Source organism: Ptychodera flava, chromosome 1, assembly GCF_041260155.1.
Source record: "Ptychodera flava strain L36383 chromosome 1, AS_Pfla_20210202, whole genome shotgun sequence".
Lineage (NCBI taxonomy): Eukaryota > Metazoa > Hemichordata > Enteropneusta > Ptychoderidae > Ptychodera > Ptychodera flava.
In genome coordinates this window covers 50,035,708-50,059,424 of record NC_091928.1, presented here as the reverse complement: position 1 = coordinate 50,059,424, position 23,717 = coordinate 50,035,708, and the positions used below count along the sequence as shown (strand labels likewise).

The window sequence follows — 23,717 nt, the reverse complement described above, 5'->3', positions numbered from 1 at the left end:
CATTTATAAATATAAAACATATTATCGTAAGACGGTGGCCTCCTGCGAACGTAAAATTAAATTTGCCTAAATTTTTCATATTTAGTCGATTTCTTACCGCACGTTGTGTTTTCATAATCAAACAAATAACAGATCAGTGTAAGATTAATAATTGGAGGGGTTATAAAGTATGACTATTGCCTCTATTGACATTTTATTACGACAGTCGTAAAAGGACGGTCTACCATAGCAACAAGACGCCCAAACAAGTGGCGATGCAAATTGTGTGTGTTTGATCAGTTATACATGCAGATGTTGAAGGGCTTAGGACACGGTGGCCACACTTCGAGTTGCCAATGAACGAAAAAATGGCAACGTCTTTGGAAGGTAAGTCTCGCTCTCTTCAAACCATATTACGTTAGCAGAGTATTCTCACGTAAAAGAATTCTTTGTCAAGGATAAAAGTAGATTCGGGTAGCGGTTCGCTGTTTGGCGCAGGCCTTTCGTGAAAGCTACTCTACAAGTAGCGTAATCATTGTACTTTGAGTCAACAACAAAACAGTTGTTATCAGTGAGACCAAGAGACGGCCGTCTAATCAGTACGAAGCCATTTGTTTATTTGAACTTCTCGACTTGACAGTTAGTCGATAGTATCCGAGGCAACACGTCTTGACATTCTCTTGCCTTGTCTTGCCGTTACGATACTTGAACTCCATCACGACTGCATGCACATACCAATCATCTACAACCTTGAGTTGGAAAATGTCGCCATTTTGCCCCTTTGGCGCTGGCTGGGCGTCGACACACGCCGCTGGTATTTTATCCACACAATACATTTTACGATACCGTCGCAAGCCCTGTCCATATGTAGCGCCGGATGGTAAATTGAAAACCAGATAAAACACGTAGCAATAAATATGGTAAATGTGGTCAGGAACTCCGTTGAAAATCGACAGTGACTTTTTGTCCTGTTTCTTCATGACATACTCAACCAAGTTGTGTTTGTTCAGTCGTATAGACGACTTAGATTGTTTGACAGCAGCGACTGAAACTTCCACAGTGTGTAAATCCATCAATAACATGAAGCATCACTAGCTTCGACATTGAGGTCATTTTAGGAATTTTATTTAATAGAAAAACCACATCGCTTGGAGAGTAACCGTGGCTCGGGCGACGATGTTTGGAAAGGAGATTTTACTGTCCAGGGGCTATTCAGTAAAACAAACACATTAAAGCCGCAAAGCCCTGTATACCAACACTGCAATGCAAAGTTGAACAGACAATACTGGCGATCAGAAGCACTTGGTTACATCGCAATGTGTTGTGTAAAGTACCACGATTCTGGCTGGAATAGAAATAGTTTGGAATAGTAATGTGATTGAATAGCATTGTAGGTAAAGTAATTTCAAACCCAAAGTTTAAAGTTCATTTTTTTTCCTTCTTAATAGGAAAATGCCTACACGAATTGCTTTACAGTATAGTAAAAATAATTGTGATATTTTCATAATCAACTGTCATTTTATTCTTTATGTGACCAACAGATGCAGTTTTGACTGTATTTATTTATTTGTTTGTTTGTTTGTTTCTTTATTTACATAGCCCTACTGGGTCGAGAGAAGACAAGTAATGTATCCTTTGGCACGACACAGAACAGAGCTCTCTTTCCAACCAGTGTACCTCCAACTCGTGTAGGAGTCATACTGAACTCAGAATCACTTCCGAACATTGCACCAGGCACATATGATAATGCTGAAGTAAGTATTCCTATTAACATTAAAACCTCTTTCACCAGAGAACAAAATTTAGTTTGCCCATCATTTTGACAAAGCTACATAGGAAACGAGCAATTTTTTTTTTTTTTTTTTTTTTTTAACAAAACAACAAAATCTTCTACTAGTTACATTGTTACTAATGTCGGGTCTAGATTTGACAAACTGTCCAAATAATAGATCCATTATATACATGATATACAGGCAGTGTTGGCAGAACAAATTCTTAGCATTTCAGAAGACGATTAATAAATGTAGAAATGTGCACAACAAAAATGCCTTGATTTTCTACTATTTAAAATTATTGAAAATTGGCGTAAGTAGAGGCGATTTTCGAGGAACACTTTACTGGCCTTATTTGATTTTCTCCATAATATTTCATTTCAAAGGCTATCACATGATGATTTAAAAGACCAAAATTTCAGCATATACAGGAATTCAAATCTAAAGCATGGTAAATGTTGCTTTTCCTCTCCCTGTCCCCCCCTCCCAGGTTAGTGGTTTTGTCTACAATATTGACAAACAAGTGACAAGTAGAAAAGGCTATTCACTGGGTGCCAGAACTGGACCAAGGATACGAAGACAATTCCAGGTAAGTCTGTGCACTGTATAACTTCTGACCTCACAACAAACTCAGCTTAACCCTTCGACCTTTGATGACCTATGACATTATGCAGAGATAGCAATGATCAGGCTCAAGGCCTCAAGGATCAGGCCTGATCATTATAAATTGTTTTTGATTTGTATGAAAGAAATAAAAATAAAAACAAAAGAAGAAATAAAGATTAGAAAAAAATGCAATAAATAAGTATTAAGCACTTTCATCCAGAACAAAGTAAAAGTACCAGTCATGGAATTAATTTTTTCATAACATACAGAAAAGTACAAATGCTGGACAATGTTCAGACATTGTGATCAGTGCGGTATCAGTATAACATGTGTCAATAATTCTCTTTGTTACTTGGTTTATGCTCACATTCATCCTAAATTGGAAAAGCATTATTTTTTTTTTAGGAAATAACACCATGCCCAACAACTTACCAAAAAGACACCACAGAACCAAGGACTTTTTCGCCGGCATTCAAACCTTTTGAAGCAGGAGCTCTCAGGTTTCCAAGAGTACAAAAAGATCCAGACATTACACCTGGGTAAGTATTGTCATAAAATGATATCAAATAATATTTAATAATTATCAATGAAAGAAGAAGGACAGAATTATTGGTGTACCATATGTTTAAGTAAAAGTTACGGGTTAATTGTCACTCTGATTCCCAAATTTTATTCATCTCCCCATACTGATCTATATAATTTTACCAACCATGGAATCAGTAAATAGAAAAGTCAAATACTCATACTGAGTCTTTTACATTGGTTACAAACTGAGTGAGCAAATGGAAAAATTCCAATACATTTGTAGTAATAAGACAGTCCCTCCATACAGGACTATGGCAATAAGCATTTTCTCTTCTTCTGAGTAAGATATGTAAGAAATTCTCCATTGGATAATGTTACACCTTTTGTATGCATTAGATCTTGTGCACATGAATACACCAATGTTCTGGATATTCTGTACAGACTGCTAACAATACGGCCTTTCCCTTCGTTTTCCCCCAACCAGGCCTGGAACATATGAACACAGAGTTCCACGGAATAGAAAAGTGGGTTTCCATGGCACATTCGGAGGCCCACAACTTTTAAAAGTCCCACCAGATGGCGGATTCCTATTACCAGACGAATGCAAAGGAACAACATACAAGAGCAGAATGATGTCATACAAAGATGCGAGAAAATTCAAAATCAGGGAGGCTTATCTTAGCCTGTACTGGGACTGATGATTTTGTGTGTTTGTCTTTATCAATGAATATTAACAATTTTGTGAGGTTCTTGCAGAACCATGGACATTTACTGTTTTATTTTTTTATCTGCTACCCCATGTGCCAGACGTAATATGCAAATTAGTTTCAATATGCAAATTTTAAAAAATTATTTTCATCAGGTATGTAGTGCTTCCAATAAACTGCTGGATGAGAGAATTTTATTTCAATGCTCTCTTGTGGCCAAAATCTATCATAATTATGCAGCATATTTGGAATTATTTATATGTACAGCTGTTTTCGTATTTGCTGTAATTGAAAACTGATTCTGTAAATTTTCAGTGGATTGACTGGTGGAAATCAGGCTTTTGCATTTGCAGTGTGTAGCTTTATATATTCATCTCATATTGATATATACTGGATGTGTGCCGAACTTGGCCTCAACAGAGGATCTGTGTATGTGTGTGTTTCACTTTATGTGTCCGGCATGGACACAGGTAATCCAATCATGGTAAAAATTATACCACTGAAGGGATGAGATACCGGTATATACAAACTAGGTTATTATTTAAATTATGAAATGATATGATTGGTCAACTGTAAATATATTCACAATAATTTGCATATTGTTTTTGTTTGTCAAGTGAGGCTGATGTCAGTAGATATGTAAAGGAGTTTGTGGAACTATGGTTATGTTGACTGAAAATAACTCATAAAATGACTCAATCATTTTCAAAACAGGTGGTTCTACTTAGTTTGATAATTATGTATTGAAAAATAATTTTTTTTTCAGAAATATGATTGTTGATTCCTAGGACTCCAATACCCATTAGACCCGGTATTTTTCCAGAGTAATGATTTCAGACTTACTTTATGAAGATCTGATTTTAATACCAACCTTCAATATCCTTCTGTTGTAAATGTTCACACCAGTTTGTACATTTTTTTGACTGCCAAAGTAAAAACCGTCCATGTTTTGAAATCAGTTGGTACAACATACAGGGTTGCAACTGTAAACTTTGTACCACAGCAAACGCTTTTTTTTATGTTGTCTGTTCAATTCCTTTATGGGGAGAGGGAGAATCATATATTGCTTAGATTACTACTAACCTAGTATGTTGAATTGTATGTTGAAAAGACAACCTATTAGGAGTAGCATATTTAGTGTTGTTATGATCATCTTCCGTCCTGGCACTATGGCAACAGTAGTTTCTGTTGTATGTGAGAGTTACATTACGTGCTGAGAAATCCAAAGTGACCGTGTCGGACTTCAAGTTGGCTTACTACTCTGTCACCAACACAAGACTTTTTTAATGGACACCATTTTTGGGGACACAAGAATTTCAAATTTTTCAACAGAAAAAATGCCTCTGGTATAAATGTATCAAAGCTCCAACAAAGGAAAGACTGTAGTTTTAAAATATTATAGTGGCAAAACCGGGAAAGTTTGTCGAACTTTCTGAAGTTCAATAAGAATTTCATGATTCTTTGTATTGGTAAAATGCACCTGAGGTCAAAGGTCAGAGTTCAATAGATTGCAGTAGCGTTTTGGGGAGTGCAAAGATAGATTATCCCTGTAATGTCAGCCCATTGTTTTCACAAGATGCATGTGTATAAAAATATTCAAATGCAATAAAATCACAAATAAATGGTACAACCACTGTATATTGTGTTATTGTTTATCCAAAGTTGAAGCCTTCACCTCTTGAATGAAATCTTGATAAAGCTTCTTTGGTCTGACCTACCACAGTCACTGTAATCATGAGGGCTGTATATTTGGAATTGAGATCATGAGCTCAATATATAGAAGTGCTGGTCTCCCACTCATTCTACCTACTGACCCATGGCCCAGTTTTCCTATCAACACAGTATTTTTAGTGTTTTGCACAGCTGTTTTGTTTGGTCACCATTTGCTAAAAGATCTTTATGTTTTTGTACCCAAATTGCTTATAAGAATAGAACACCTCATTTTTTTGTCTTCATGATCATTCACTCACTCATGAGGTTTCAAGTAACTATGCTGTGTATCTTTTCTATACGACAGCTTCTGCAAATGCAAGAAACTTGTCTATTTATGGTCTTGCGTAAAAAGTGTACGGCATGGATAGCCATAGGATTCATTATGTAGAACACTAATTATCAGTCTACTTGTCTTACCATCAAAAAAGATGTACAACGATCATGTTTTCTTTTCAATGAAATTTTCTTTCCACTGTCTTTATTGGTGGTGGAAGGTTTATAACTAAGATATTTGTGATTGTGCGATATTTTGTGCATTCAACAAGATGGCACTAAATACACATTGAAAACCAGTGCAAATCTTGTGCAAACAATGAAAATATTTAACTGTTACTCTATGGTCTAGCCTTGATACTAATTTTGAAAACACGTGATTTGATTTCAAATTTGTCTCATCTAAGTAAATTGGGAAAACAGTGACAGTAATCACTGATGTGAAGATAAAAATTTCAGAAGAAAAAAATTTCTTGAAGTTGATCAAACTATGTATGATGCTGAACACTTCCCACACTGGGAAGTGTTTAGAACGGAAAAGAGGTCCTCAAGTTATCTTCATTCCTGAAGGAGTGACTGAATTATCAAAAGAAATACACAATACTCATGTCTTCTTTTTATCAAAATAGTCTTTCCACTGTCTTTATTGGAAGTGGTAGCTTTAACAATGTACACCAACCAATAGACTTCCCTGAATACAAAATACTTCAAGATCCATTTTTGAAACATGAAAAAAGCAACAATTAAACTCCATGAAAACATCATTCATATATTATGAGAATGAATGAAAACAGTTTCAGTGAACAAGATATTACAGTTTCAATCAAATACAGAAATTCTGTTTACTATATCTAGATTGACTATGCAAAATGTGTCTAAGAATGTTGGCAATGTGTTTGTGCTGAAGAAGTGATAGGTTTATTGGAACCTGGACAGATATATCAGTAAGGAAATTCACCGCTGCATCAGCTTAGCCTATGACTGGTGTACAATGCAAAGTAAAATCAAAGTAGATTGATCTGTTATTGTAACAGTAAGTGTCTAGATGATACATGAAAGGACAAATTTCAAACAAAGCTGAGGAACATGTACTAGGTGGATAGTCCTACTGACGTACACATCCATGGAAAAATTCTTTATAAATGCCTTTGAAACATTTCACACATTAATTTTTTTGTGTGCAAAGTTTACTTCAAAACAGCAGTCTGAAATATACTTATTTAGTTGTACTCATGCTGTCTATACATTACAACGTAATACAGAGGAAATATGCAATGAAATAGCAAACTCAGAAATGGAATAACCTTGTTAAATGGCCAACAGACAGAGATTATAAATGCTTCCTGTCTGTCTTCAGAGAGGTCATCACACAAGGTTAAACACTTGGCATATAAGTCCTATCAAGACATTATTTTCATTTTTCCAAAGTAGATAAACTGTGAAAATGTATAATTTGTACGATGCTAATTTGACAAAACACACATTAGGAACGATTTTTTTAATACATGACAAAAACATTGGCAACAATGCACCAAGAAAAGTTCAAGTGCAAACAACTGTATTTTAGCTAGGATTTTTTGTCGATTTTTTTTTAGTTGTCCACAATTTTACTTGAGATTTTTTTGTTCCTTGAAATTTTTCTGTCATAACTTGGTTTTTTCGCATTTTTTTTTTCATTTATCATCACATTGGTGAACACTCATTCCTAATATCTGTATTTTTACAAACATATACAGGGCCTTTTTTTTGTTCATCTGAATGATTGTCCGATGTAGTCCTGTCCTCCCCATTTTCCTGTGTAGAGGTCAAACTTTGCCACAGCAATCAATGGCATTGGGCCAAACCATTGGTGAAATGGGGTTAAACAATTTTGAATTACAAGAATTTGACAAGACAACCAAAAGCACAAATGGCAATAGCTGTTTAACCTGTTCACCCCCATTCCCTGTAAACAGGTCCACAATCACCACTGACAACAATGGGTTTGGGCCAAACCATGGTTGTGTAAGGGTTAAGCATAGTAGCACATGTACTCAAGAATGACATAAGTGTTCTGTTACAACAATACACTTCCTGTCTCAACTTCACAGAATCTAACAATAAAGATAGCAATGAAATGTCGCTTCACTTTATACAAAACACAGAACAAGCTTCATATTTAACTTTTTCATAAACCTTGTACATCAAATGCATGCACATATAACTTTAAAAAGAAAGCGTTAAGATGAGAACATTTTGTGTTAAAAATTGAAAGGCTTTCCATGAAATATCCACATCACCTATACAAACTGATCAATAAACAAATATGTAGATCTTCCATTGTGTAAACCAAATATCAGGAATGATGGTCAGATAAAAAGGAATTAGGATTGATGTAACACAACAAACAAGAAAGCTACTCTATTTCTGGCAGACTTTCAATAACGGAAGAAATGGCTCTAGGTGTATAGCATAAAAGTTAAATGTCACTCACAGACTGACAACTATTTTTAAGATTCAAAATGAGAAAGAAGTAAGTTTTTTTGTAAATGCTCCTTTTCCCCTTTCATTATATTCACTTAACTTGAACACAATAAAAACACACCTTGTCTCTTGGAGACAAAACAACATAAGTTTCATGGACAGGTATCGTCCACAAAATGAAAGACTATCCTTTATCAGTCAGAATATACTGATGGTTACATACTTGCTTGAAGCTCTCCTCTTTTACATTATCATGTACTTGAATGATATCATTCACACTAACAATGAAGATTGTGTCAGACAGGAGTATACTACTATGTTGTTTCACCCCTGCAGATAAACTAACTGGGTCTGAAATCGGTGTTATATTGCGAAAAGCACACAGCTATTCAAAAAGGAAACAATCTTAGAGAGGGTGATCTATTAAAAAAAAGACACACATAATCTTAGAGATAGCTTATCTGTGACATTTTAAGCGCCATTGAACATCTTCTGAAGGATACAAGTAGGTTTATGAATTTTTTATCCTTTTGTTCCTTTTTTTTTAATCCAGAGCAAGTTCATAAACATCTGTCACGGTTGAAACATGATTGATTTAAGTTGATGCAGCTTGTGCAGTGAATGATATGAAATATACACCATAACATGTACGGCAAAATCTGTAATAAGCTTAATGATAGAGCATCAGTGCCTCTATGAATCAATTATCTTTCTCTTGTTTGATTCGATATTTAACTTTACAGGCAAAACAACTTCAAACTCCTGCTCTTAACAAGGTTGTATGGCGCCCTCTATGGTCAAGTGGCAGGATGCTAACTTTTCTACATGAAGAGACTACCAGAGTCACACAAAAGTAATGCGACATAAGAGCAGTGACTGAATAGTATACTTATACAGCAAAAGTCAAGGGTAACATACATCTGTGTCACTGCCGGTCAATGGTAATGCTTTCTTGAAATTATCTTAATACTATATAATGCTGTTCAAGTCATGACTTCTGCCATCTACACTGAATTTACTGTACACCATAACAGACTGCAGGTTTCTTTCTAGAAATCAACCACTGGGATTAGAATGTGCAGTGGAGCAAAAACTCATCAAATGAAAGTGTCAGGTATAAGGAAAGCACTGATTGCACGAATGGATTTGTTTTTTCCATCAAAAGTTGAAATCAGCTATTGATCAATTCATCCAATTCCTGCAGTATGTCGTCGTCGTCGCCGTCGGATTCATCCTCCTTGCCTAGATCATCATCCCTGAGTAACTCATCAACTAGAAACTCTTTAAATTCATCTTCCAGGGCAATACTGTCATCCATGACTGGCTTGGATTTCTTTGCTTCATCACTGTAACAAATACATAACACATTACTTAGCAACAATAAGATTACAACTCTGGCTTTAACAACAAAGAGTTTCTACAGATTGTGGATGTCAACCAATCATAATATGCCTTTACAACTCTGCAGTACTGTGACTTACTCTTTCATTTTCAAACTCTTTGGATGCATTTCTAAATGCTTCTTAAATTATCATTTAAATACATAAAGATACATGTCAACGTTTGAAAATAGAACTGTGAGGAGACTGACTCTCTGACAAAGTAAAATAAAGTTGGAAAACCGCTCCATGGTTTATCATCTCCTGGAAAGTTTGTTTTGTTTTTAACAATCTGTATACTACAGCTATGGTTCAATATTCAGAACATAAAAGTTACAAACCTGGCTTTGGTGTCTGTTTCCAGTGATGACCCTCTTGATCGTTTCACTGCCCTTTTCTGTGTTGTTGTCCTTGGTGTTGTTTTTGTTGTAGCTGTTGTCGTTGTTGTTGATATCTTATCAGTCTGTAGCGGTGACACTACTGAAGTCTTCTCTACGGAGCTATCTTGGATTGTCTGTGATTCCTGAGTCTGGTATTTACAAAAGAAAACATGGTTTCTTTATTGTTGTTACGGTATCATCAATATTCAACAGTCAAAAAGATCTCTATTGGCAGAGTCCTGGTATGGACATAAAGAGCTATCAACAAGGCAACAGACATTTGTGTCAGGATCCCTTGATTTTTTTGTCACATTTGTAGTCCACACTTTGGCATGTGACCTGGCCAATACAATAACGTAACGGTTCCGGATGCCTTAACAAATTTGCTGGGTCAAAATATCGCCAATTCAGAGATGCCATGCCATTACATGTGACAACACAAAAAAACAGACGCCTTGGACAATTAAATTGTCTTTCTGATTTTGTTTAAGTGTGGCAACAGTATGTTCCATGAAGCCTATTTCATCTGTCAGTTTCTTTCTCACTATTTTTATCTACCTGTCCGTCTTTCTGCCTGTCATTTTGTTCCTTGGTCTAACCTGACACCTATTTTAGACCATGTCCTTTTTTCCTCAAAACTCTATTTTTCATGATCCATCTCCCTACCACACACACGGTCAACTCTATCTGCCTTCCAAATCCCTCCGCCCACATTTCCCAATACCCTTGCCTATTAGTATTGTCGTCTACAAAAAGGCAGGGTCCATGTACAGCAGAAAGGGGATGGGGTGGTTAAAAAGGTTAATTTCATCATCTTGCCGCTGGTTTCAAAACGTTGCTTACCTTTTATAAGTTACACTCTCTACCATGAAAAATAAGTATTTACATCAAATTTCAATAGTGCACTGGTTGCCTCATTACAGGCATGCAAGATCACCTACCGTCTCTGATACGGCAATATCATTTCCATTGGCAGCTTTCTTTGATATGTTGTCCTCTAATGTACTTCTCCGTCTTCTCTTTAGTTGCCTCACAGGGACAACGCTGCTTGTCTTCGCAGTCTCTTCAGCTTTCCGTTTATTCAAGGGTGATGTGTTTGGAGACACCTTTTGAACTGGCTTGGCTATGTCCTTTGTTTTTTCTGTGGGAAAAAATGGAAAAATTTAGGCTGATTGCAGTCAGTGTAAATATGATGCCTTGTGTTCCTTCTTTGAAAATTAGTCTGGTACAACAAAGTCTGACTGGAAGCAATCCTCTCACAACCATGGTTTATTCCAGACCCATTGTTATCATTGGTGGTTTTGGACCTGTTTACAGATAATTGGGGGTGAACAAATTAGTCCAAATGAGGAAACAAATGCGAAAACAGGGAGACTGGAGAGACTTGAAAGTAAGACCAGGATGGGATTCAATATCTCAGACCATTCACAACTATTGTTAGGTTAAATCCAGTCTTCTGTAAACCTGTTCAGCCCTAATTCCCTGTAAACAGGTCTACACTTATGATTGCTGGCAATGAGTGTGGGCAAAACCATGGTGGTGAAAATGTTAAAATAGGGAAGGCAGACCCATGGGAAAAGGCTGAATTACAGTGTAGCTGGGAAACTTTAATAGGAAAAGTAACCACTACTTAGGGATTAACACGTCTGCTGTAAGAGACATTTCATATTACTTAAAATAGTGTTCATCACTCAAGATATAGAAATGTACATAATGCGTAATATTTATTGTAATACAACAGATTTCGCCAAACTTCAGATTTTACGATAATTTAAGGAAATCTGACATAAACTTGACCATCTGGTTTTGAAAAGCACTGAAATCACACATACCATTCGAGGTAGTAGTGTCATCCCATACGATGAGTTTAATATTCTTCTTAGGTTTTGGTTTTTGGTCCTCTTTTTCTTTTTCCTTTTCTGTCTTTTCCTCGTCTTCTTGTTGTTGCTGTTGTCGCAATTTCTTCTCCGCCATGATTTCTTCAAAAGTCTTGATTTTGACTTCAGACAGTGGCTTGTCTGATTCCTGTTACCGGTAAAAGATTCAAACTTCATGAGGGAAAACAAGGCACAAAACTCACGCTTTTCAATGCAGAAAATTCAGATTTTGATGCCTTGGTGGTGTACACAGACAAAATAATAAGAATAACCCTTGCAGTGTCGTGTTGAATTGTTAAGTAAATGTCATCTGAAAACACTTGAAATGATCTGTCTCTATTATATTTTTATCGCCATTTTTGTTCACTCTTTATCATACTATGTTATCACTTTACAAGCACACCTGCAAGCGAATCTGCAGTGAAAATACAATGAAGCACAAGTGCATGTGTTGGTACATGGCATGTGTACATCACACTATACACACATGAATTTTATGCATTCTTGTCATCTTGAATATGAGACGAAAACATCAATGAATGTTACAGTGAAGCTGACTGTAACATGTGTATCCATGGGTGTATATTTGAATGAGTGTGTGTACTATGCATTGGTGTGTGTGTTGGGAGGGCAGATATCAGCATGTGCATGGGTGAGGAAGTAGATGTACACAATTGTAGTGCATCCTTGGATCACCAACCTGAAAGTAACATGATAAAATGCTATATGAAGCAGAGTTGACAATTCCCATACCTGAATTTGTTCAGTATCCTTTGCAGTTTCTTTCTGTAGCCTCTGTATTGCAGGTTTTGCAAGTCTCTTGATCACAGGTCCATCTCTGTTTAAACTTACTGTAGATGGTGTGTCCTTCACAGAGGAATCACCGTCTGTACAGCAAACACAGAAAAATATCATAATATATACACTGTGTAAACGAACACATCTTCACCATAAAACACATTGGTATGATACATGGAAACACAACAGCTACAAAGACTCAAGCTTACTGGCTGATAAAATAACAGGTTATCCTTCAATGCACTGTCTCGGCCAATCAGGATTCTGTTTCTGGATAAAATTCTCACCTTCTGTTCTGGCAGTAGGTGGCCTATACAGTTGTCTTGGCTCTCTCAATCTCATCTTTCTGACTGGGATGGTTTTTGTTTCTTCAGGTTTTGTTTCTTCTTTATCCGACATCTCCTCACCTTTCCTCATGGCTTTCTCTTTTCTTATCTCTTCCAGTGTTTTGATTTTGATTTCTGGTTCTTTCTTCTCTTCTTTGAAGTAATAAAAAATATCAGTTTTGTATCACTTTTGCTGCCAAGACATCACAAATCAATGGTATCAAAAATATTCCTTTGTATGGTTGTTTTCCATTTATGCTGCAATTGGCAAATCTACTGAAGTTCAAAGGTTACAGGCTAAAGGTCAACAATCACAGGTACATTACATGTTGTTGTCTGTACAAGATGCTGACTGTTTACCTATTTAAATCAACATGTTTCATACCAGCAAAGTTATTTGACTGATCTGTACAGCATGTATTCCTATTACTATTACTACATACTATATCTACCTGTAGTACTGTGTATCCTCTCATCTGTCTTGTTTGCGTCTTGGAATTTCCATGTGATTAAACCTGTGAAATAACCACGAAATATAAGTCAGCAGACAATAGATGTGAAATTAATCATCCAAAACCTTATACATGTATGTGCATTTAAAACATGCTCCTTGCATAAAAAATTTGTGAACTTGTGGTCACTAATTTGCTCTCACATTGTTATTACTCAAAAATATAAACAAATGTTATATGCTCTAAAAATATGTAATAGCCAAAATACACAGATCAAAGCTTTGACATTTATTCTCAGTATTTTGTGAGGTGATGAGAGAATTGAATTCTTGACTGAACTATGGCTGATTACTGAAATGCAATGTGACCAACCTTGTTTTGTCATTGTGATTTTCTTCCTAGGAGGTGAACTTGAACTTTCTTTGGATTCTTCCTGGCTCTCAATATTTGCTGACCTCAGCGCCTTTTCTCTCCGGATTTCTTCCAAAGATTTGATGCGAATGTTTGTAGGAGAGTCCCCTGCAGAACAAAATTAAAAATATACATCCAACGTTAAATGTTAGTTTGTAACAGACAGCTGTTTACTGCATTGATTCCAATGATTGCACAGTGACCGATAAAACATAACGTGTTCACCTCCAGTTCATTGTTAGGTCCACACTCACCATTGATAACAATGGGTTTGGGCCAAGCCATGGTGGTGAAAGGGTTAATTTCTTGACTGTCTCTCTTTATACTTTCAGCTGTTCATATTGTATCACTTGTATTGTGATTAAGATAGTATTGAAGAACCACTGAAGACAACTGTGATTCTGAAACTCCTTGTCCACACAAACCAAGATGAACACATAAACACACTCCCCTATCCTAAAATTTGTATTATTCCAATAGTTTTGGATGTGACCAAAGAATGAAATTATTGATGTAACAGAATTGAAGAAGATAGTAGACATGAAAAATGTTCATATAACATCAGGATGTCTGACCTTGCCGATTTTGTACATCTACCGTTACTCTTCTAAAATCTGTACTCTGTACATCCTCTGTCTTGGCGGAGTTCTCAAATCGTTTCTGTCTTTCTTGTCTCAGATCTGTCAGAGACTTGATTCCCAAAGATGTCTGACTGTCATCTGTGATGAAGGATAAAAAATCAAATCAGTGGATGAAAGACTTTATTATGGCCCTGACTAGAATTCACATTGGAACTGTGTTACATGTTTTTAATTTTTTTATGAAAAAGTCTGCAAAGTACATATAGTAGACAAATAAATGGGAAAATATGTTTACCACAATATAAAGCAAGCCTATTTCAATTTCACAATATCATTTTCCAATCTTGTATCTATATTTGAATTTAAATCAAAGCAATAAACAATTACCATCTTTTATCTCATTGGCAGTGTTCTGTTTTCCAAGTCGCTCCATTAAAGACTGTTGCTTTTCACGTCGGATGTCTTCAAGGGATTTGATTCCGAGAGAGATTTCCATGTCTGCAAGACAACAATATTTGTGTGGTGGGATGAAGTATGACATGACAATTAATTTACAGAAACAACTGATTACAGTGTTTGTAAACATTCAAATCAACTTTATGAACATACATGCAACAGTTTATCATGAAATAACAAGGCCATGATGATAACTTACCACTAGAGATTACAAACATTTCTAACATAACTAACCCATTCAACACCATGGTTTGGCCCAAACACACTGTTATCAATGGTGAGTGTGGGGCATGTTTACAGGTAACTGGAGTGAGTAGGTTAAACTGACTGGCAAACAGAAGACGCCATGATAACAATTACCATACACAAACCACCACAAATTTATTATTCTATTTTTCTCACAACACACACAATTTCCTAAACATTGTCTGGTTTTTTACGTCCAAGTTTTTTTTAAGCCCTCACCTTTGCCTTTGCTGTCCTGTTTCCTTGTTGATATAACTCTGGGTCCTTCAGGTACCTTGATCTCTTCTAATCTACTGGATACTGTGGAAATGAATGATTACAAAATGTAAGTCTGCAACATCGCTAGAGACACATAGTGGAATTACATCAGAGTAGACAATCCCCGGCAAATTCTAAATGCAGATTATCTACCATTCATGTGGTGGAGAGAGTTGGTGTAATCTTAGTCGTCAATCACCATTTCAAGTTCTACCCTTGCTCTTCCAATGGTGTAAACATTGTGATAATTCCTTCATCAGTAATTGTGCCCCTGTGGTTTCTACAACATGGTAAATCTGTGGGAAACAATACTGTGCATTGTGTTTCAACCAATTATGTGCAGTTGCTGAGGCAAGACATTTGATGTCATACAATCACAAAAGTTAGCAAAATACCCATACGAACTTTGGTAATCACATCTTTTGTTATCCTAAAATATCTGAAGATGGTTGATGTATATCTGGCCTTCTCAGAAACACTTTCAAAACACATCTGTATAATAACAAGTGTGCGAACTGAATAAAGCAGACCAACTGAAGGATAGTGGAGACAGAATTGCTACCTACATCAATAGCACACAATGGTGTGCAAAATCTAGGAACTTTTAGCAATCAATGTCTTTGAAAAACTTACCTTTAGTGTTTGAGAATGTTTTGTCTAATTTCCTGATAACCCTTGGAGACATCATTTTGACAGGCGAGGCATTGCGCTTTACATGAATTGGTGAGCTCTCTGACGTCGTATCATCTGTAAACAAACATAAAATAGACACATACTTGTTACAACAACAAAACACTGCACTTTCTTATTTTCTGTGAGAACAAAGCATCATTTATGTAACCTTGACTTTCAGCTTTCACCTTCTATGCTAATTGAGGGACCAATTTTGGCAATCATGAATGAGGGACCAATTTTGGCAATGGTGAATGTATATTGCTAATTGAGGGACCAATTTTGGCAATCATGAATGAGGGACCAATTTTGGCAATGGTGAATGTATATTGCTAATTGAGGGACCAATTTTGGCAATGGTGAATGTCTATTGCTAATTGAGGGACCAATTTTGGCAATGGTGAATGTATATTGTTATTTGAGGGACCAATTTTGCAATGGTGAATGTATATTGTTATTTGAGGGACCAATTTTGGCAATGGTGAATGTATATTGCTATTTGAGGGACCAATTTTGGCAATGGTGAATGTATATTGTTATTTGAGGGACCAATTTTGGCAATGGCGAATGTATATTGCTATTTGAGGGACCAATTTTGGCAATGGTGAATGTATATTGTTATTTGAGGGACCAATTTTGGCAATGGTGAATGTACCGGTATATTGTTATTTGAGGGACCAATTTTGGCAATGGTGAATGTATATTGCTATTTGAGGGACCAATTTTGGCAATGGTGAATGTACATTGCTATTTGAGGGACCAATTTTGGCAATGGTGAATGTATATTGTTATTTGAGGGACCAATTTTGGCAATGGTGAATGTATATTGCTATTTGAGGGACCAATTTTGGCAATGGTGAATGTATATTTTGCTATTTGAGGGACCAATTTTGGCAATGGTGAATGTATATTGCTATTTGATGGACCAATTTTGGCAATGGTGAATGTATATTGCTATTTGAGGGACCAATTTTGGCAATGGTGAATGTGTATTTTGCTATTTGAGGGACCAATTTTGGCAATGGTGAATGTATATTGCTATTTGAGGGACCAATTTTGGCAATGGTGAATGTATATTGCTATTTGAGGGACCAATTTTGGCAATGGTGAATGTATATTGCTATTTGAGGGACCAATTTTGGCAATGGTGAATGTATATTGCTATTTGAGGGACCAATTTTGGCAATGGTGAATGTATATTGCTAATTGAGGGACCAATTTTGGCAATGGTGAATGTCTATTGCTAATTGAGGGACCAATTTTGGCAATGGTGAATGTATATTGCTATTTTCAAACAGTTGTAATCAGAATATCATGCAGCTGTATTTGACACAGTGATATAATCTAACACACCGTCTTTATTCAGACAAAAATCTTTCGGTTATACAGTCGACGAGTTTCTGTTACTTCAAAGAAGTACTGTAACTCTATGATCATAACCTACCATCATCTTCGTCTGGTTGTATAACAACAGGTTCAATTTCTGGTGTTGGCACCGAACTGAGAATGCTCTCTGACAGGCCTAAATCTGTTGACAAGTTTGATGTTGGCAATACAGACGCTACAAAAAACACAAAGACACATAATGACTGAGTTTCAGTAGACACACCACTACATTTTGTCTTATCTTCCGATCAAAAATGATGCCTGGCTGTATACCTTACTACAACTAGAAAATTCTTTACACTCGCAGTCTTTCAATATCGGTTTTGGGAAATGAAAAGCAAAAGGCAATGTTACTAAATACCTGGTTCTATTTTATTATTTGTGAACATCTGACTTTCCATGAGTTTTCAAATTTTATCTACAACATGATAATTGACTCAAATGTACATTACAACTCCACAGTAAAGGTTCTATACTCACTGTCCTGCTTTTTTTGTACATCCACCTTGCTCACCGGTTTGGTAAAGCCATAGGATTGCGCTGTATTTTGGCCATATGATGGTTTGTTTCCTTGACTGTGCAGAAAGACACAGTGTGGTTTCTGACATCCTCCTGGCTGGCTCTCCCAGTAACAGGGAATAGCAGAACGGTTTTTCTAAAGAAGAAAGAAAGATATGAATTGCTTATCCTTCATGGCACTGAATACAGTCAGTGTGACAGTTTTCGGATGACCTCAGTTTTTGGACATTTAATGACATGCTGTTCGTTGTACTCACTTTGCTCCGTATTGATAGCCTTTTACAAGTCATGTGACTACATATTAAGTCAGGTGACGTTGCTGTCCCGTTTTGGATAGTTTATTTAGGCAGAAGCTATTTCGGGCTACAAACTTTAGCCAGACCGTATAATACAAGGTGCCAAAAGAAACACACAGAAACAGCCTGTGTGTCCGGTAGGTAAGTGCTACATGCATCGAAATGTTGTTGAGTCGTCCATCTAATTATCACGAAATATTTATATACAGTTTTCTGAACACATCGAAATTGAAAACAGAGGTTTCGAAGTTTCAAATTATCAATATTTAGCCCCTAATCACATTCAAAATACGACGTCCAATTACTGCGATAGCAGTCCGATTACTACTGTATGCACTCAACATGGGGTTAAAAAATTTGGCAACTTGACCCCCTAAATACCACTTCCGTCCTGTGAACACTTTGAGGATAAACACAATAAAGTTTCGTAAGGTATGGTAATAAGATTTCGTAGTGCTCGTCATTCAAGAAGTGTAACTCACATGGATATCACTGTTTTGATCCAGTAAAACATGCAGAATGGCTTGTTCCATTTCATTTGTTAAAGCTCTCAATCAGTAAGAAAGTATAAACAAATGAAATGACTCAATTGTCAACAACACTTCATCGATACAGTTCTTTCTGAGCTGTACGAGGCTTTGCATTCATGAAGCATCATTCACTTACATTTGGTTCCATGTGTCGGAACTTGCAAACTTGTCGGAAGCATTTCCCTTCTTTCCACAGGGTACAAACAACTTCACTTCCGAGTGCTGCTTCACAATGACGGAATGGACAAAAATCCCCCTGAAATTCCCAACGAAAAAAAGTTAAAATTAATATCGTTTTTGGACAGTGTGAGTACTTTGTTACATATTTACATATAGGTAACACATTTAGGTTTGTTATCGCCTACCGGACAGTTTAATTCAGAAAATAAAATAGATACATGTATATATATATATCTCTTTCCAACCTGGCCTGTCACCTGCCATGCCATTCTGCTAAGCAAATTTGTGTGTGCATGTTGGGGGAGGGAGTGTTGGGATATTCAGAGAACACTATTTTCCCAGATTGGGCATATCTAATAAACAAGAATGAAACAATTGTATTTTGGCGAGCATATATATTACTGGACTTGGCTAGCTACGTTATATAACATGAACATTATTGAGACATGTACTTGACAGGACAATTGCCAACTTTATCCTGTTGTGTTCAAATGTTACCATCAGGTCAAGTTGGTTAAAACTAGTGAAGCATAACATGTCCTGTATGTTGCATTTTATCAAAAAATTGAACATTTGATGGCCACTGAAAACATATACTGACTAAAGCTGCTAACACATGTGGGTGAAAATATGTACGATTTTGGTGCAATACTGCTTTTTACTAACTTGGCACAGGGTTAGTGATACTGTCTAGCAAGGAAAGGGTTATTAAACGTAAATTCTGAACAAATTACATGTGACAGGTACCTTGGCACATGAGGAATAGTAGAAGAAATAGCAATCATCTCCTTGGTTGGTCATGATGCTACTGCTTGTTGGTATCTTTTGTAGAAAATCTTCAACAATGATCGTCTCCTGTAAGAACCAGGCTTCAACACAAAGTCTTGCAGGTCTGTGATGACCTAAGGTTGCTAAGTCGATCAAGTCTTCATTAATTTCTGTCAAAAAAACAATTATAAAAAATAAAGATATACGTAACTCACAATCACATCCATATATTTTGACAAATGTCATGAATTTTCTATGATATAGAAATAATACCTTCCTGGCCTCAGTACAAACAAATACCATAACCAGGGTATTCAGAAAGCTGGCACAATGAATGGTATTCTGTGAAGTACAGTGTATAATACTGCAAATGAAACAAGAATGAAAGCAATCAAAATGGAAATACTCACCTATCTTCTCAGATTCAGGGATCCTCTCCAAAGTCCTATCAGATAAGTAGTCCAACAATGACAAGAATTATGAGTTCTTCGTTCAATTCATCAGAAATGTTTAGCACACTAGAATGGTTGGTAGAAACAAGAAATGTTCACATGCTCTGACAGAAGAAATTCTTCCACAGTTCATGTAGACACATCTACAAGTCCATTTTAATTTTTTTTTTCATTCGTTTATTTTTTTTTAAATCTCTGTTTCATTTTTTTTTTTAAATTTAGTAGGGCACATGCACTGACCAGATCTTTGTTGGACTATGAAAGCATCAGCAGTTCTTGACAAGTAATGTTCTTCATTTACAACGTCAGTTCTTGTTGGGTTTTTTTTTCCAAGCTTCCACTGCTCAATCCATTGGAGAATTCCGCAACTTTGTTTTGTTAACTTCAAAATATATTTCTGCATACATGTTTATCCAGTGTCTAGCACATAGGCTGGGTCTTTGCCTTCCTGGTGCATCATGTTCTTATCAGTGTCTAGCAGACAGGCTGGGTCTTTGCCCTCCTGGTGGATCGTGTTATCTGTATTGCAGTTTTTGAATGATTTCGAGTGCATGTGCCCGCGGCCGAAATAAACAGAGACGGGGAAATTAAGTCTTTCTTCTTCGGTAAAAACAGATTGGGCTTCACCACTCGACCAATTCCACAGTACCATGGCGTAATCCACGATGATCAATGGGGGATGTCCAGTGTCCACACTTCCCTTGATTGTTTGCTCAGCTTCCGTTGGCGTCAGCAATTTTAACACGAAATCCGGGTACAGGCGAAGATACTATTGCACTTTTCTTTTGGGACACACACTCGGGAAAATTTCACAAAATCGCACTGAACTCACTCACACACCGTTACAGTAAACCGATCAAAACACGGACACACATTTGGGCACAAATATACAATAAGGGCGGGAATGCCAGACCAACGAAAAATATTATGAACTGCCGCTTGTCGATGACGAGATAAAAATCGATCGAAAAATGTTTCTACGACCTCCGCATTAGTCGGGTTAACTTCTTATACTTACTGCAATAAAACAGATATCAAACCATGTAGGGGTCACTGTCGACAAATCGAAATTTCAGGTTGTTGTTTTGTAACAAACGATCCCCAGTAACTGTATCCATCATTCTCCGAAAATTACTCAAGGCTACACTGATTGGAGTACACACATGTCAGCAAAAATTATAAAATTATTGTACAAAGCAAACCTCACACACTATCAACCCACAGCATTGGTAACCTAAATCAAATGAATCTTCATCCTAAGAATATATAACAATTAAATACTGGTACCCTTTTTGGCCGAAGGCTGACTGTTTTTTGACGATTTCGACAAAGAGTGATAATCTACAAGTTGGCGATGGTCCTACCACGATCCCTGATGGAAAACAAAATGGCGATATGACGCATGGATGTGTGACGTCATGCGTAGAATTTACGCCCTCTATTGACCTAACTTGAACCAAGACATGATGCTAAAGTTGGACTCAGTTTTGGTTTCGGATTTGGTTTCCAACTTATTTTATCATTTTTTCGGAGGATAGGATATGGTTAAACAAAAAGCGTAAGTTATCCCGTAATGCACTGCGCCATAATCTGCCCACGACTGTTTATTTCGTTTATGTTGGACACCATGGCAAGCATAAGCACATCGCTCAGCGTCAAATTCAAAGGTGTTATTTGAGACACTAGAAATAAATATACCCACATCTCAGTCGCGCACAAATGAATTTCTTACAGACACAACTGAGTTACTTTTTTTAAAGGGTGATTAACGCATTGACACAATGATCCGTTTCCACGCGTGGTCCCGTTCCTTCAACATTTCAATATTGCACACACTATAGTTCTAAAAAAAACAGTCCCCGTTTACTCTAAGTTAAGGCTGCGTTGACAAATAACGATTAGGGGGGGGGGGCTGGAGGAATTTCGATTGAAATCTTATTTTTTTTAAGATCCCCCCCCCTAAGTACCCCCAAAAAATTTCAAATGCCCCCCTCTATATGGTCAAAATTTTTCAAGCCCCCCCCCCCCCAACTATCACAGGCCCGCATATTTGTAAAGGATGTGAGTGCAGAAAAATAAACATATTGCGCCGTTCCGCTCACAGGTGTTCAACACTACCTGTATTAGCACTTTCTATAGTCATATTCTCAAGGCAAGTTCTTTAAATGCATCAGTGGTTTTTTAGATTTATTGGTCTAAAAGCCAACTTGAGTTAATCCAACTCTGGCCAGGTCAATTGCTCCTGCTGAGGAGCACACAAAATGACAATCATGAGAGAGTAGGCAAATTGTGAATTCTGGCTAATTGCCATATTGCACTGTGACCTACCAAACATTTTTCCAAAACTACAAGACATCTATGAATTAGATGCTACTCTAAATTGACAATACTGGAAGGTTAAAATGTTCCACCAAATAAATGTTTTAATCTCTGAAATTTTGGGTGTAATAATTTCAAATTTGGTTAAAAATAAATAATTCCATTTGGTCAAATATTTTTACTTTTAGTCTTTACTGTTCAAAGTTTTACATCTGTATCATTTTATAACAAGAATATGAAATTTAGAAAACCAAGCATGGTGACTCTATCTTTTTTCTGTAATATTTGATTATTCTTATATGCTAGAATTCAAACATTACTATGTGTTCTTGCATGTGTTGCTCTCTGGCCTGATCTTGTGTACAATTATGTTTCACTGTCATGAGCATCATTTGACCCAAATTCTTCTTCAACTACCATGTACATCAGAGTCAGAGCTATCTCTGTCACTGATCAGGTATGCAGTGACAGTGAAACTGCAGGAGCAGAGCTTTAATGATAGTGACACTATCTGTAGGCAGTAGCTGTATTAACTTTGATAATTTTGGCAATATTTTTGTTCAGTTTTACAAATTTGTTCTAGTTCTACTCCCTACAGCCTGTTGAAATGTCTAGTATTCAGCTTGCTATCACAGCCTATTTATGTGTACCATGCATTTGTATCACTGACAACTGACTGTCAGTCTTGACTCCAATTAAATTATCACTAAATACATATTTATATTTATATATACAGGCTTTGTCGACAAACTAAATATTGTATGTTTGAGCATGCTGTAGGGAGATAGCAAGAAACTGTAGTTGTTATATTGCATAGGAATATTGCAGAAACCATTAACAGTTGCAACTTCTGCCCTGTTACGAGGCTCAAGTTTGTTTTTTTAACACAAATCACACATTTAGATTTTTTCGAGATAAAAGTCATGAAATGTGACAAAATGGTTCTAAATTTTGTTAAATTATTTCTAACATTAAAACATTTTGATGACATTAAAAATGGTATTCATTTTTCATTGAATTATCTACAAAAGCTTGGAATTGGCAAATGTAAAACACAAAAGGGAACAAAAAATTTTCAAGTCCCCCCCCTATAGGTAGAGCAAAATTTTCAAGTCCCCCCCCCCTCTACTACCCCAAAAATTTTCGAATCCCCCTGAATTCCTCCAGCCCCCCCCCCTAACCGTTTTTTGTGAACGCAGCCTAAAGAGCGAGGTTTGAAATGGATTTTGTTGTTTTTCTTTTCTTGACCGGGGGTTACATTTTTCAGTTTCGTTTGAGAAGTCAACCTCATATATTAGTATTATCCTCGGAATGACGGAGACATTCGACCAACGTTTATCACCATATACAATGTGCTTCGCAGAACCCTGCTGAATGGAATTGTTCCCGGTGC

At 36.5% G+C, this 23,717-nt stretch overlaps 2 protein-coding genes across 2 annotated transcripts; one reads left to right on the top strand and one right to left on the bottom strand.

Moving 5' to 3' along the window:
* Positions 1-210: 210 nt before the first annotated feature.
* Positions 211-5,219, top strand: LOC139140410 (ciliary microtubule-associated protein 3-like). Its single transcript, XM_070709639.1, has 5 exons — positions 211-366; positions 1,579-1,733; positions 2,242-2,340; positions 2,763-2,896; positions 3,367-5,219. Exons 1-5 carry the CDS (start codon positions 336-338, stop codon positions 3,578-3,580), a joined length of 633 nt encoding a protein of 210 aa, XP_070565740.1. The 5' UTR covers positions 211-335; the 3' UTR covers positions 3,581-5,219.
* A 967-nt stretch (positions 5,220-6,186) lies between these two features.
* Positions 6,187-21,410, bottom strand: LOC139140395 (zinc finger CCCH domain-containing protein 11A-like). The gene is made up of 18 exons (XM_070709614.1): positions 21,293-21,410; positions 19,964-19,998; positions 19,533-19,723; positions 18,742-18,861; positions 17,741-17,915; positions 17,319-17,435; positions 15,836-15,949; positions 15,164-15,244; positions 14,630-14,740; positions 14,237-14,380; positions 13,623-13,769; positions 13,251-13,313; positions 12,760-12,951; positions 12,428-12,561; positions 11,630-11,822; positions 10,739-10,938; positions 9,759-9,946; positions 6,187-9,384 (listed from the first exon to the last, which is right to left on the bottom strand). The coding sequence occupies exons 3-18, from the start codon at positions 19,584-19,586 to the stop codon at positions 9,210-9,212; spliced, it is 2,208 nt and encodes a 735-aa protein (XP_070565715.1). The 5' UTR covers positions 19,587-19,723; positions 19,964-19,998; positions 21,293-21,410; the 3' UTR covers positions 6,187-9,209.
* Between the last annotated feature and the right edge of the window lie 2,307 nt (positions 21,411-23,717).

What these genes read in the sequence shown, in the direction of transcription:
- LOC139140410 (XM_070709639.1), top strand. Translation starts at nt 336, where the DNA reads ATGAACGAAAAAATGGCAACGTCTTTGGAAG. An exon ending in AATGGCAACGTCTTTGGAAG is followed by an intron (nt 367 to 1,578) that starts GTAAGTCTCGCT and finishes TTATTTACATAG; the next exon opens with CCCTACTGGGTCGAGAGAAG. An exon ending in GATCCAGACATTACACCTGG is followed by an intron (nt 2,897 to 3,366) that starts GTAAGTATTGTC and finishes TCCCCCAACCAG; the next exon opens with GCCTGGAACATATGAACACA.
- LOC139140395 (XM_070709614.1), bottom strand. Translation starts at nt 19,586, where the DNA reads ATGACCAACCAAGGAGATGATTGCTATTTCTTCTACTATTCCTCATGT. An exon ending in AACATTCTCAAACACTAAAG is followed by an intron (nt 15,245 to 15,835) that starts GTAAGTTTTTCA and finishes TCATTTCCACAG; the next exon opens with TATCCAGTAGATTAGAAGAG. An exon ending in AGGATACTGAACAAATTCAG is followed by an intron (nt 11,823 to 12,427) that starts GTATGGGAATTG and finishes TACCGGTAACAG; the next exon opens with GAATCAGACAAGCCACTGTC.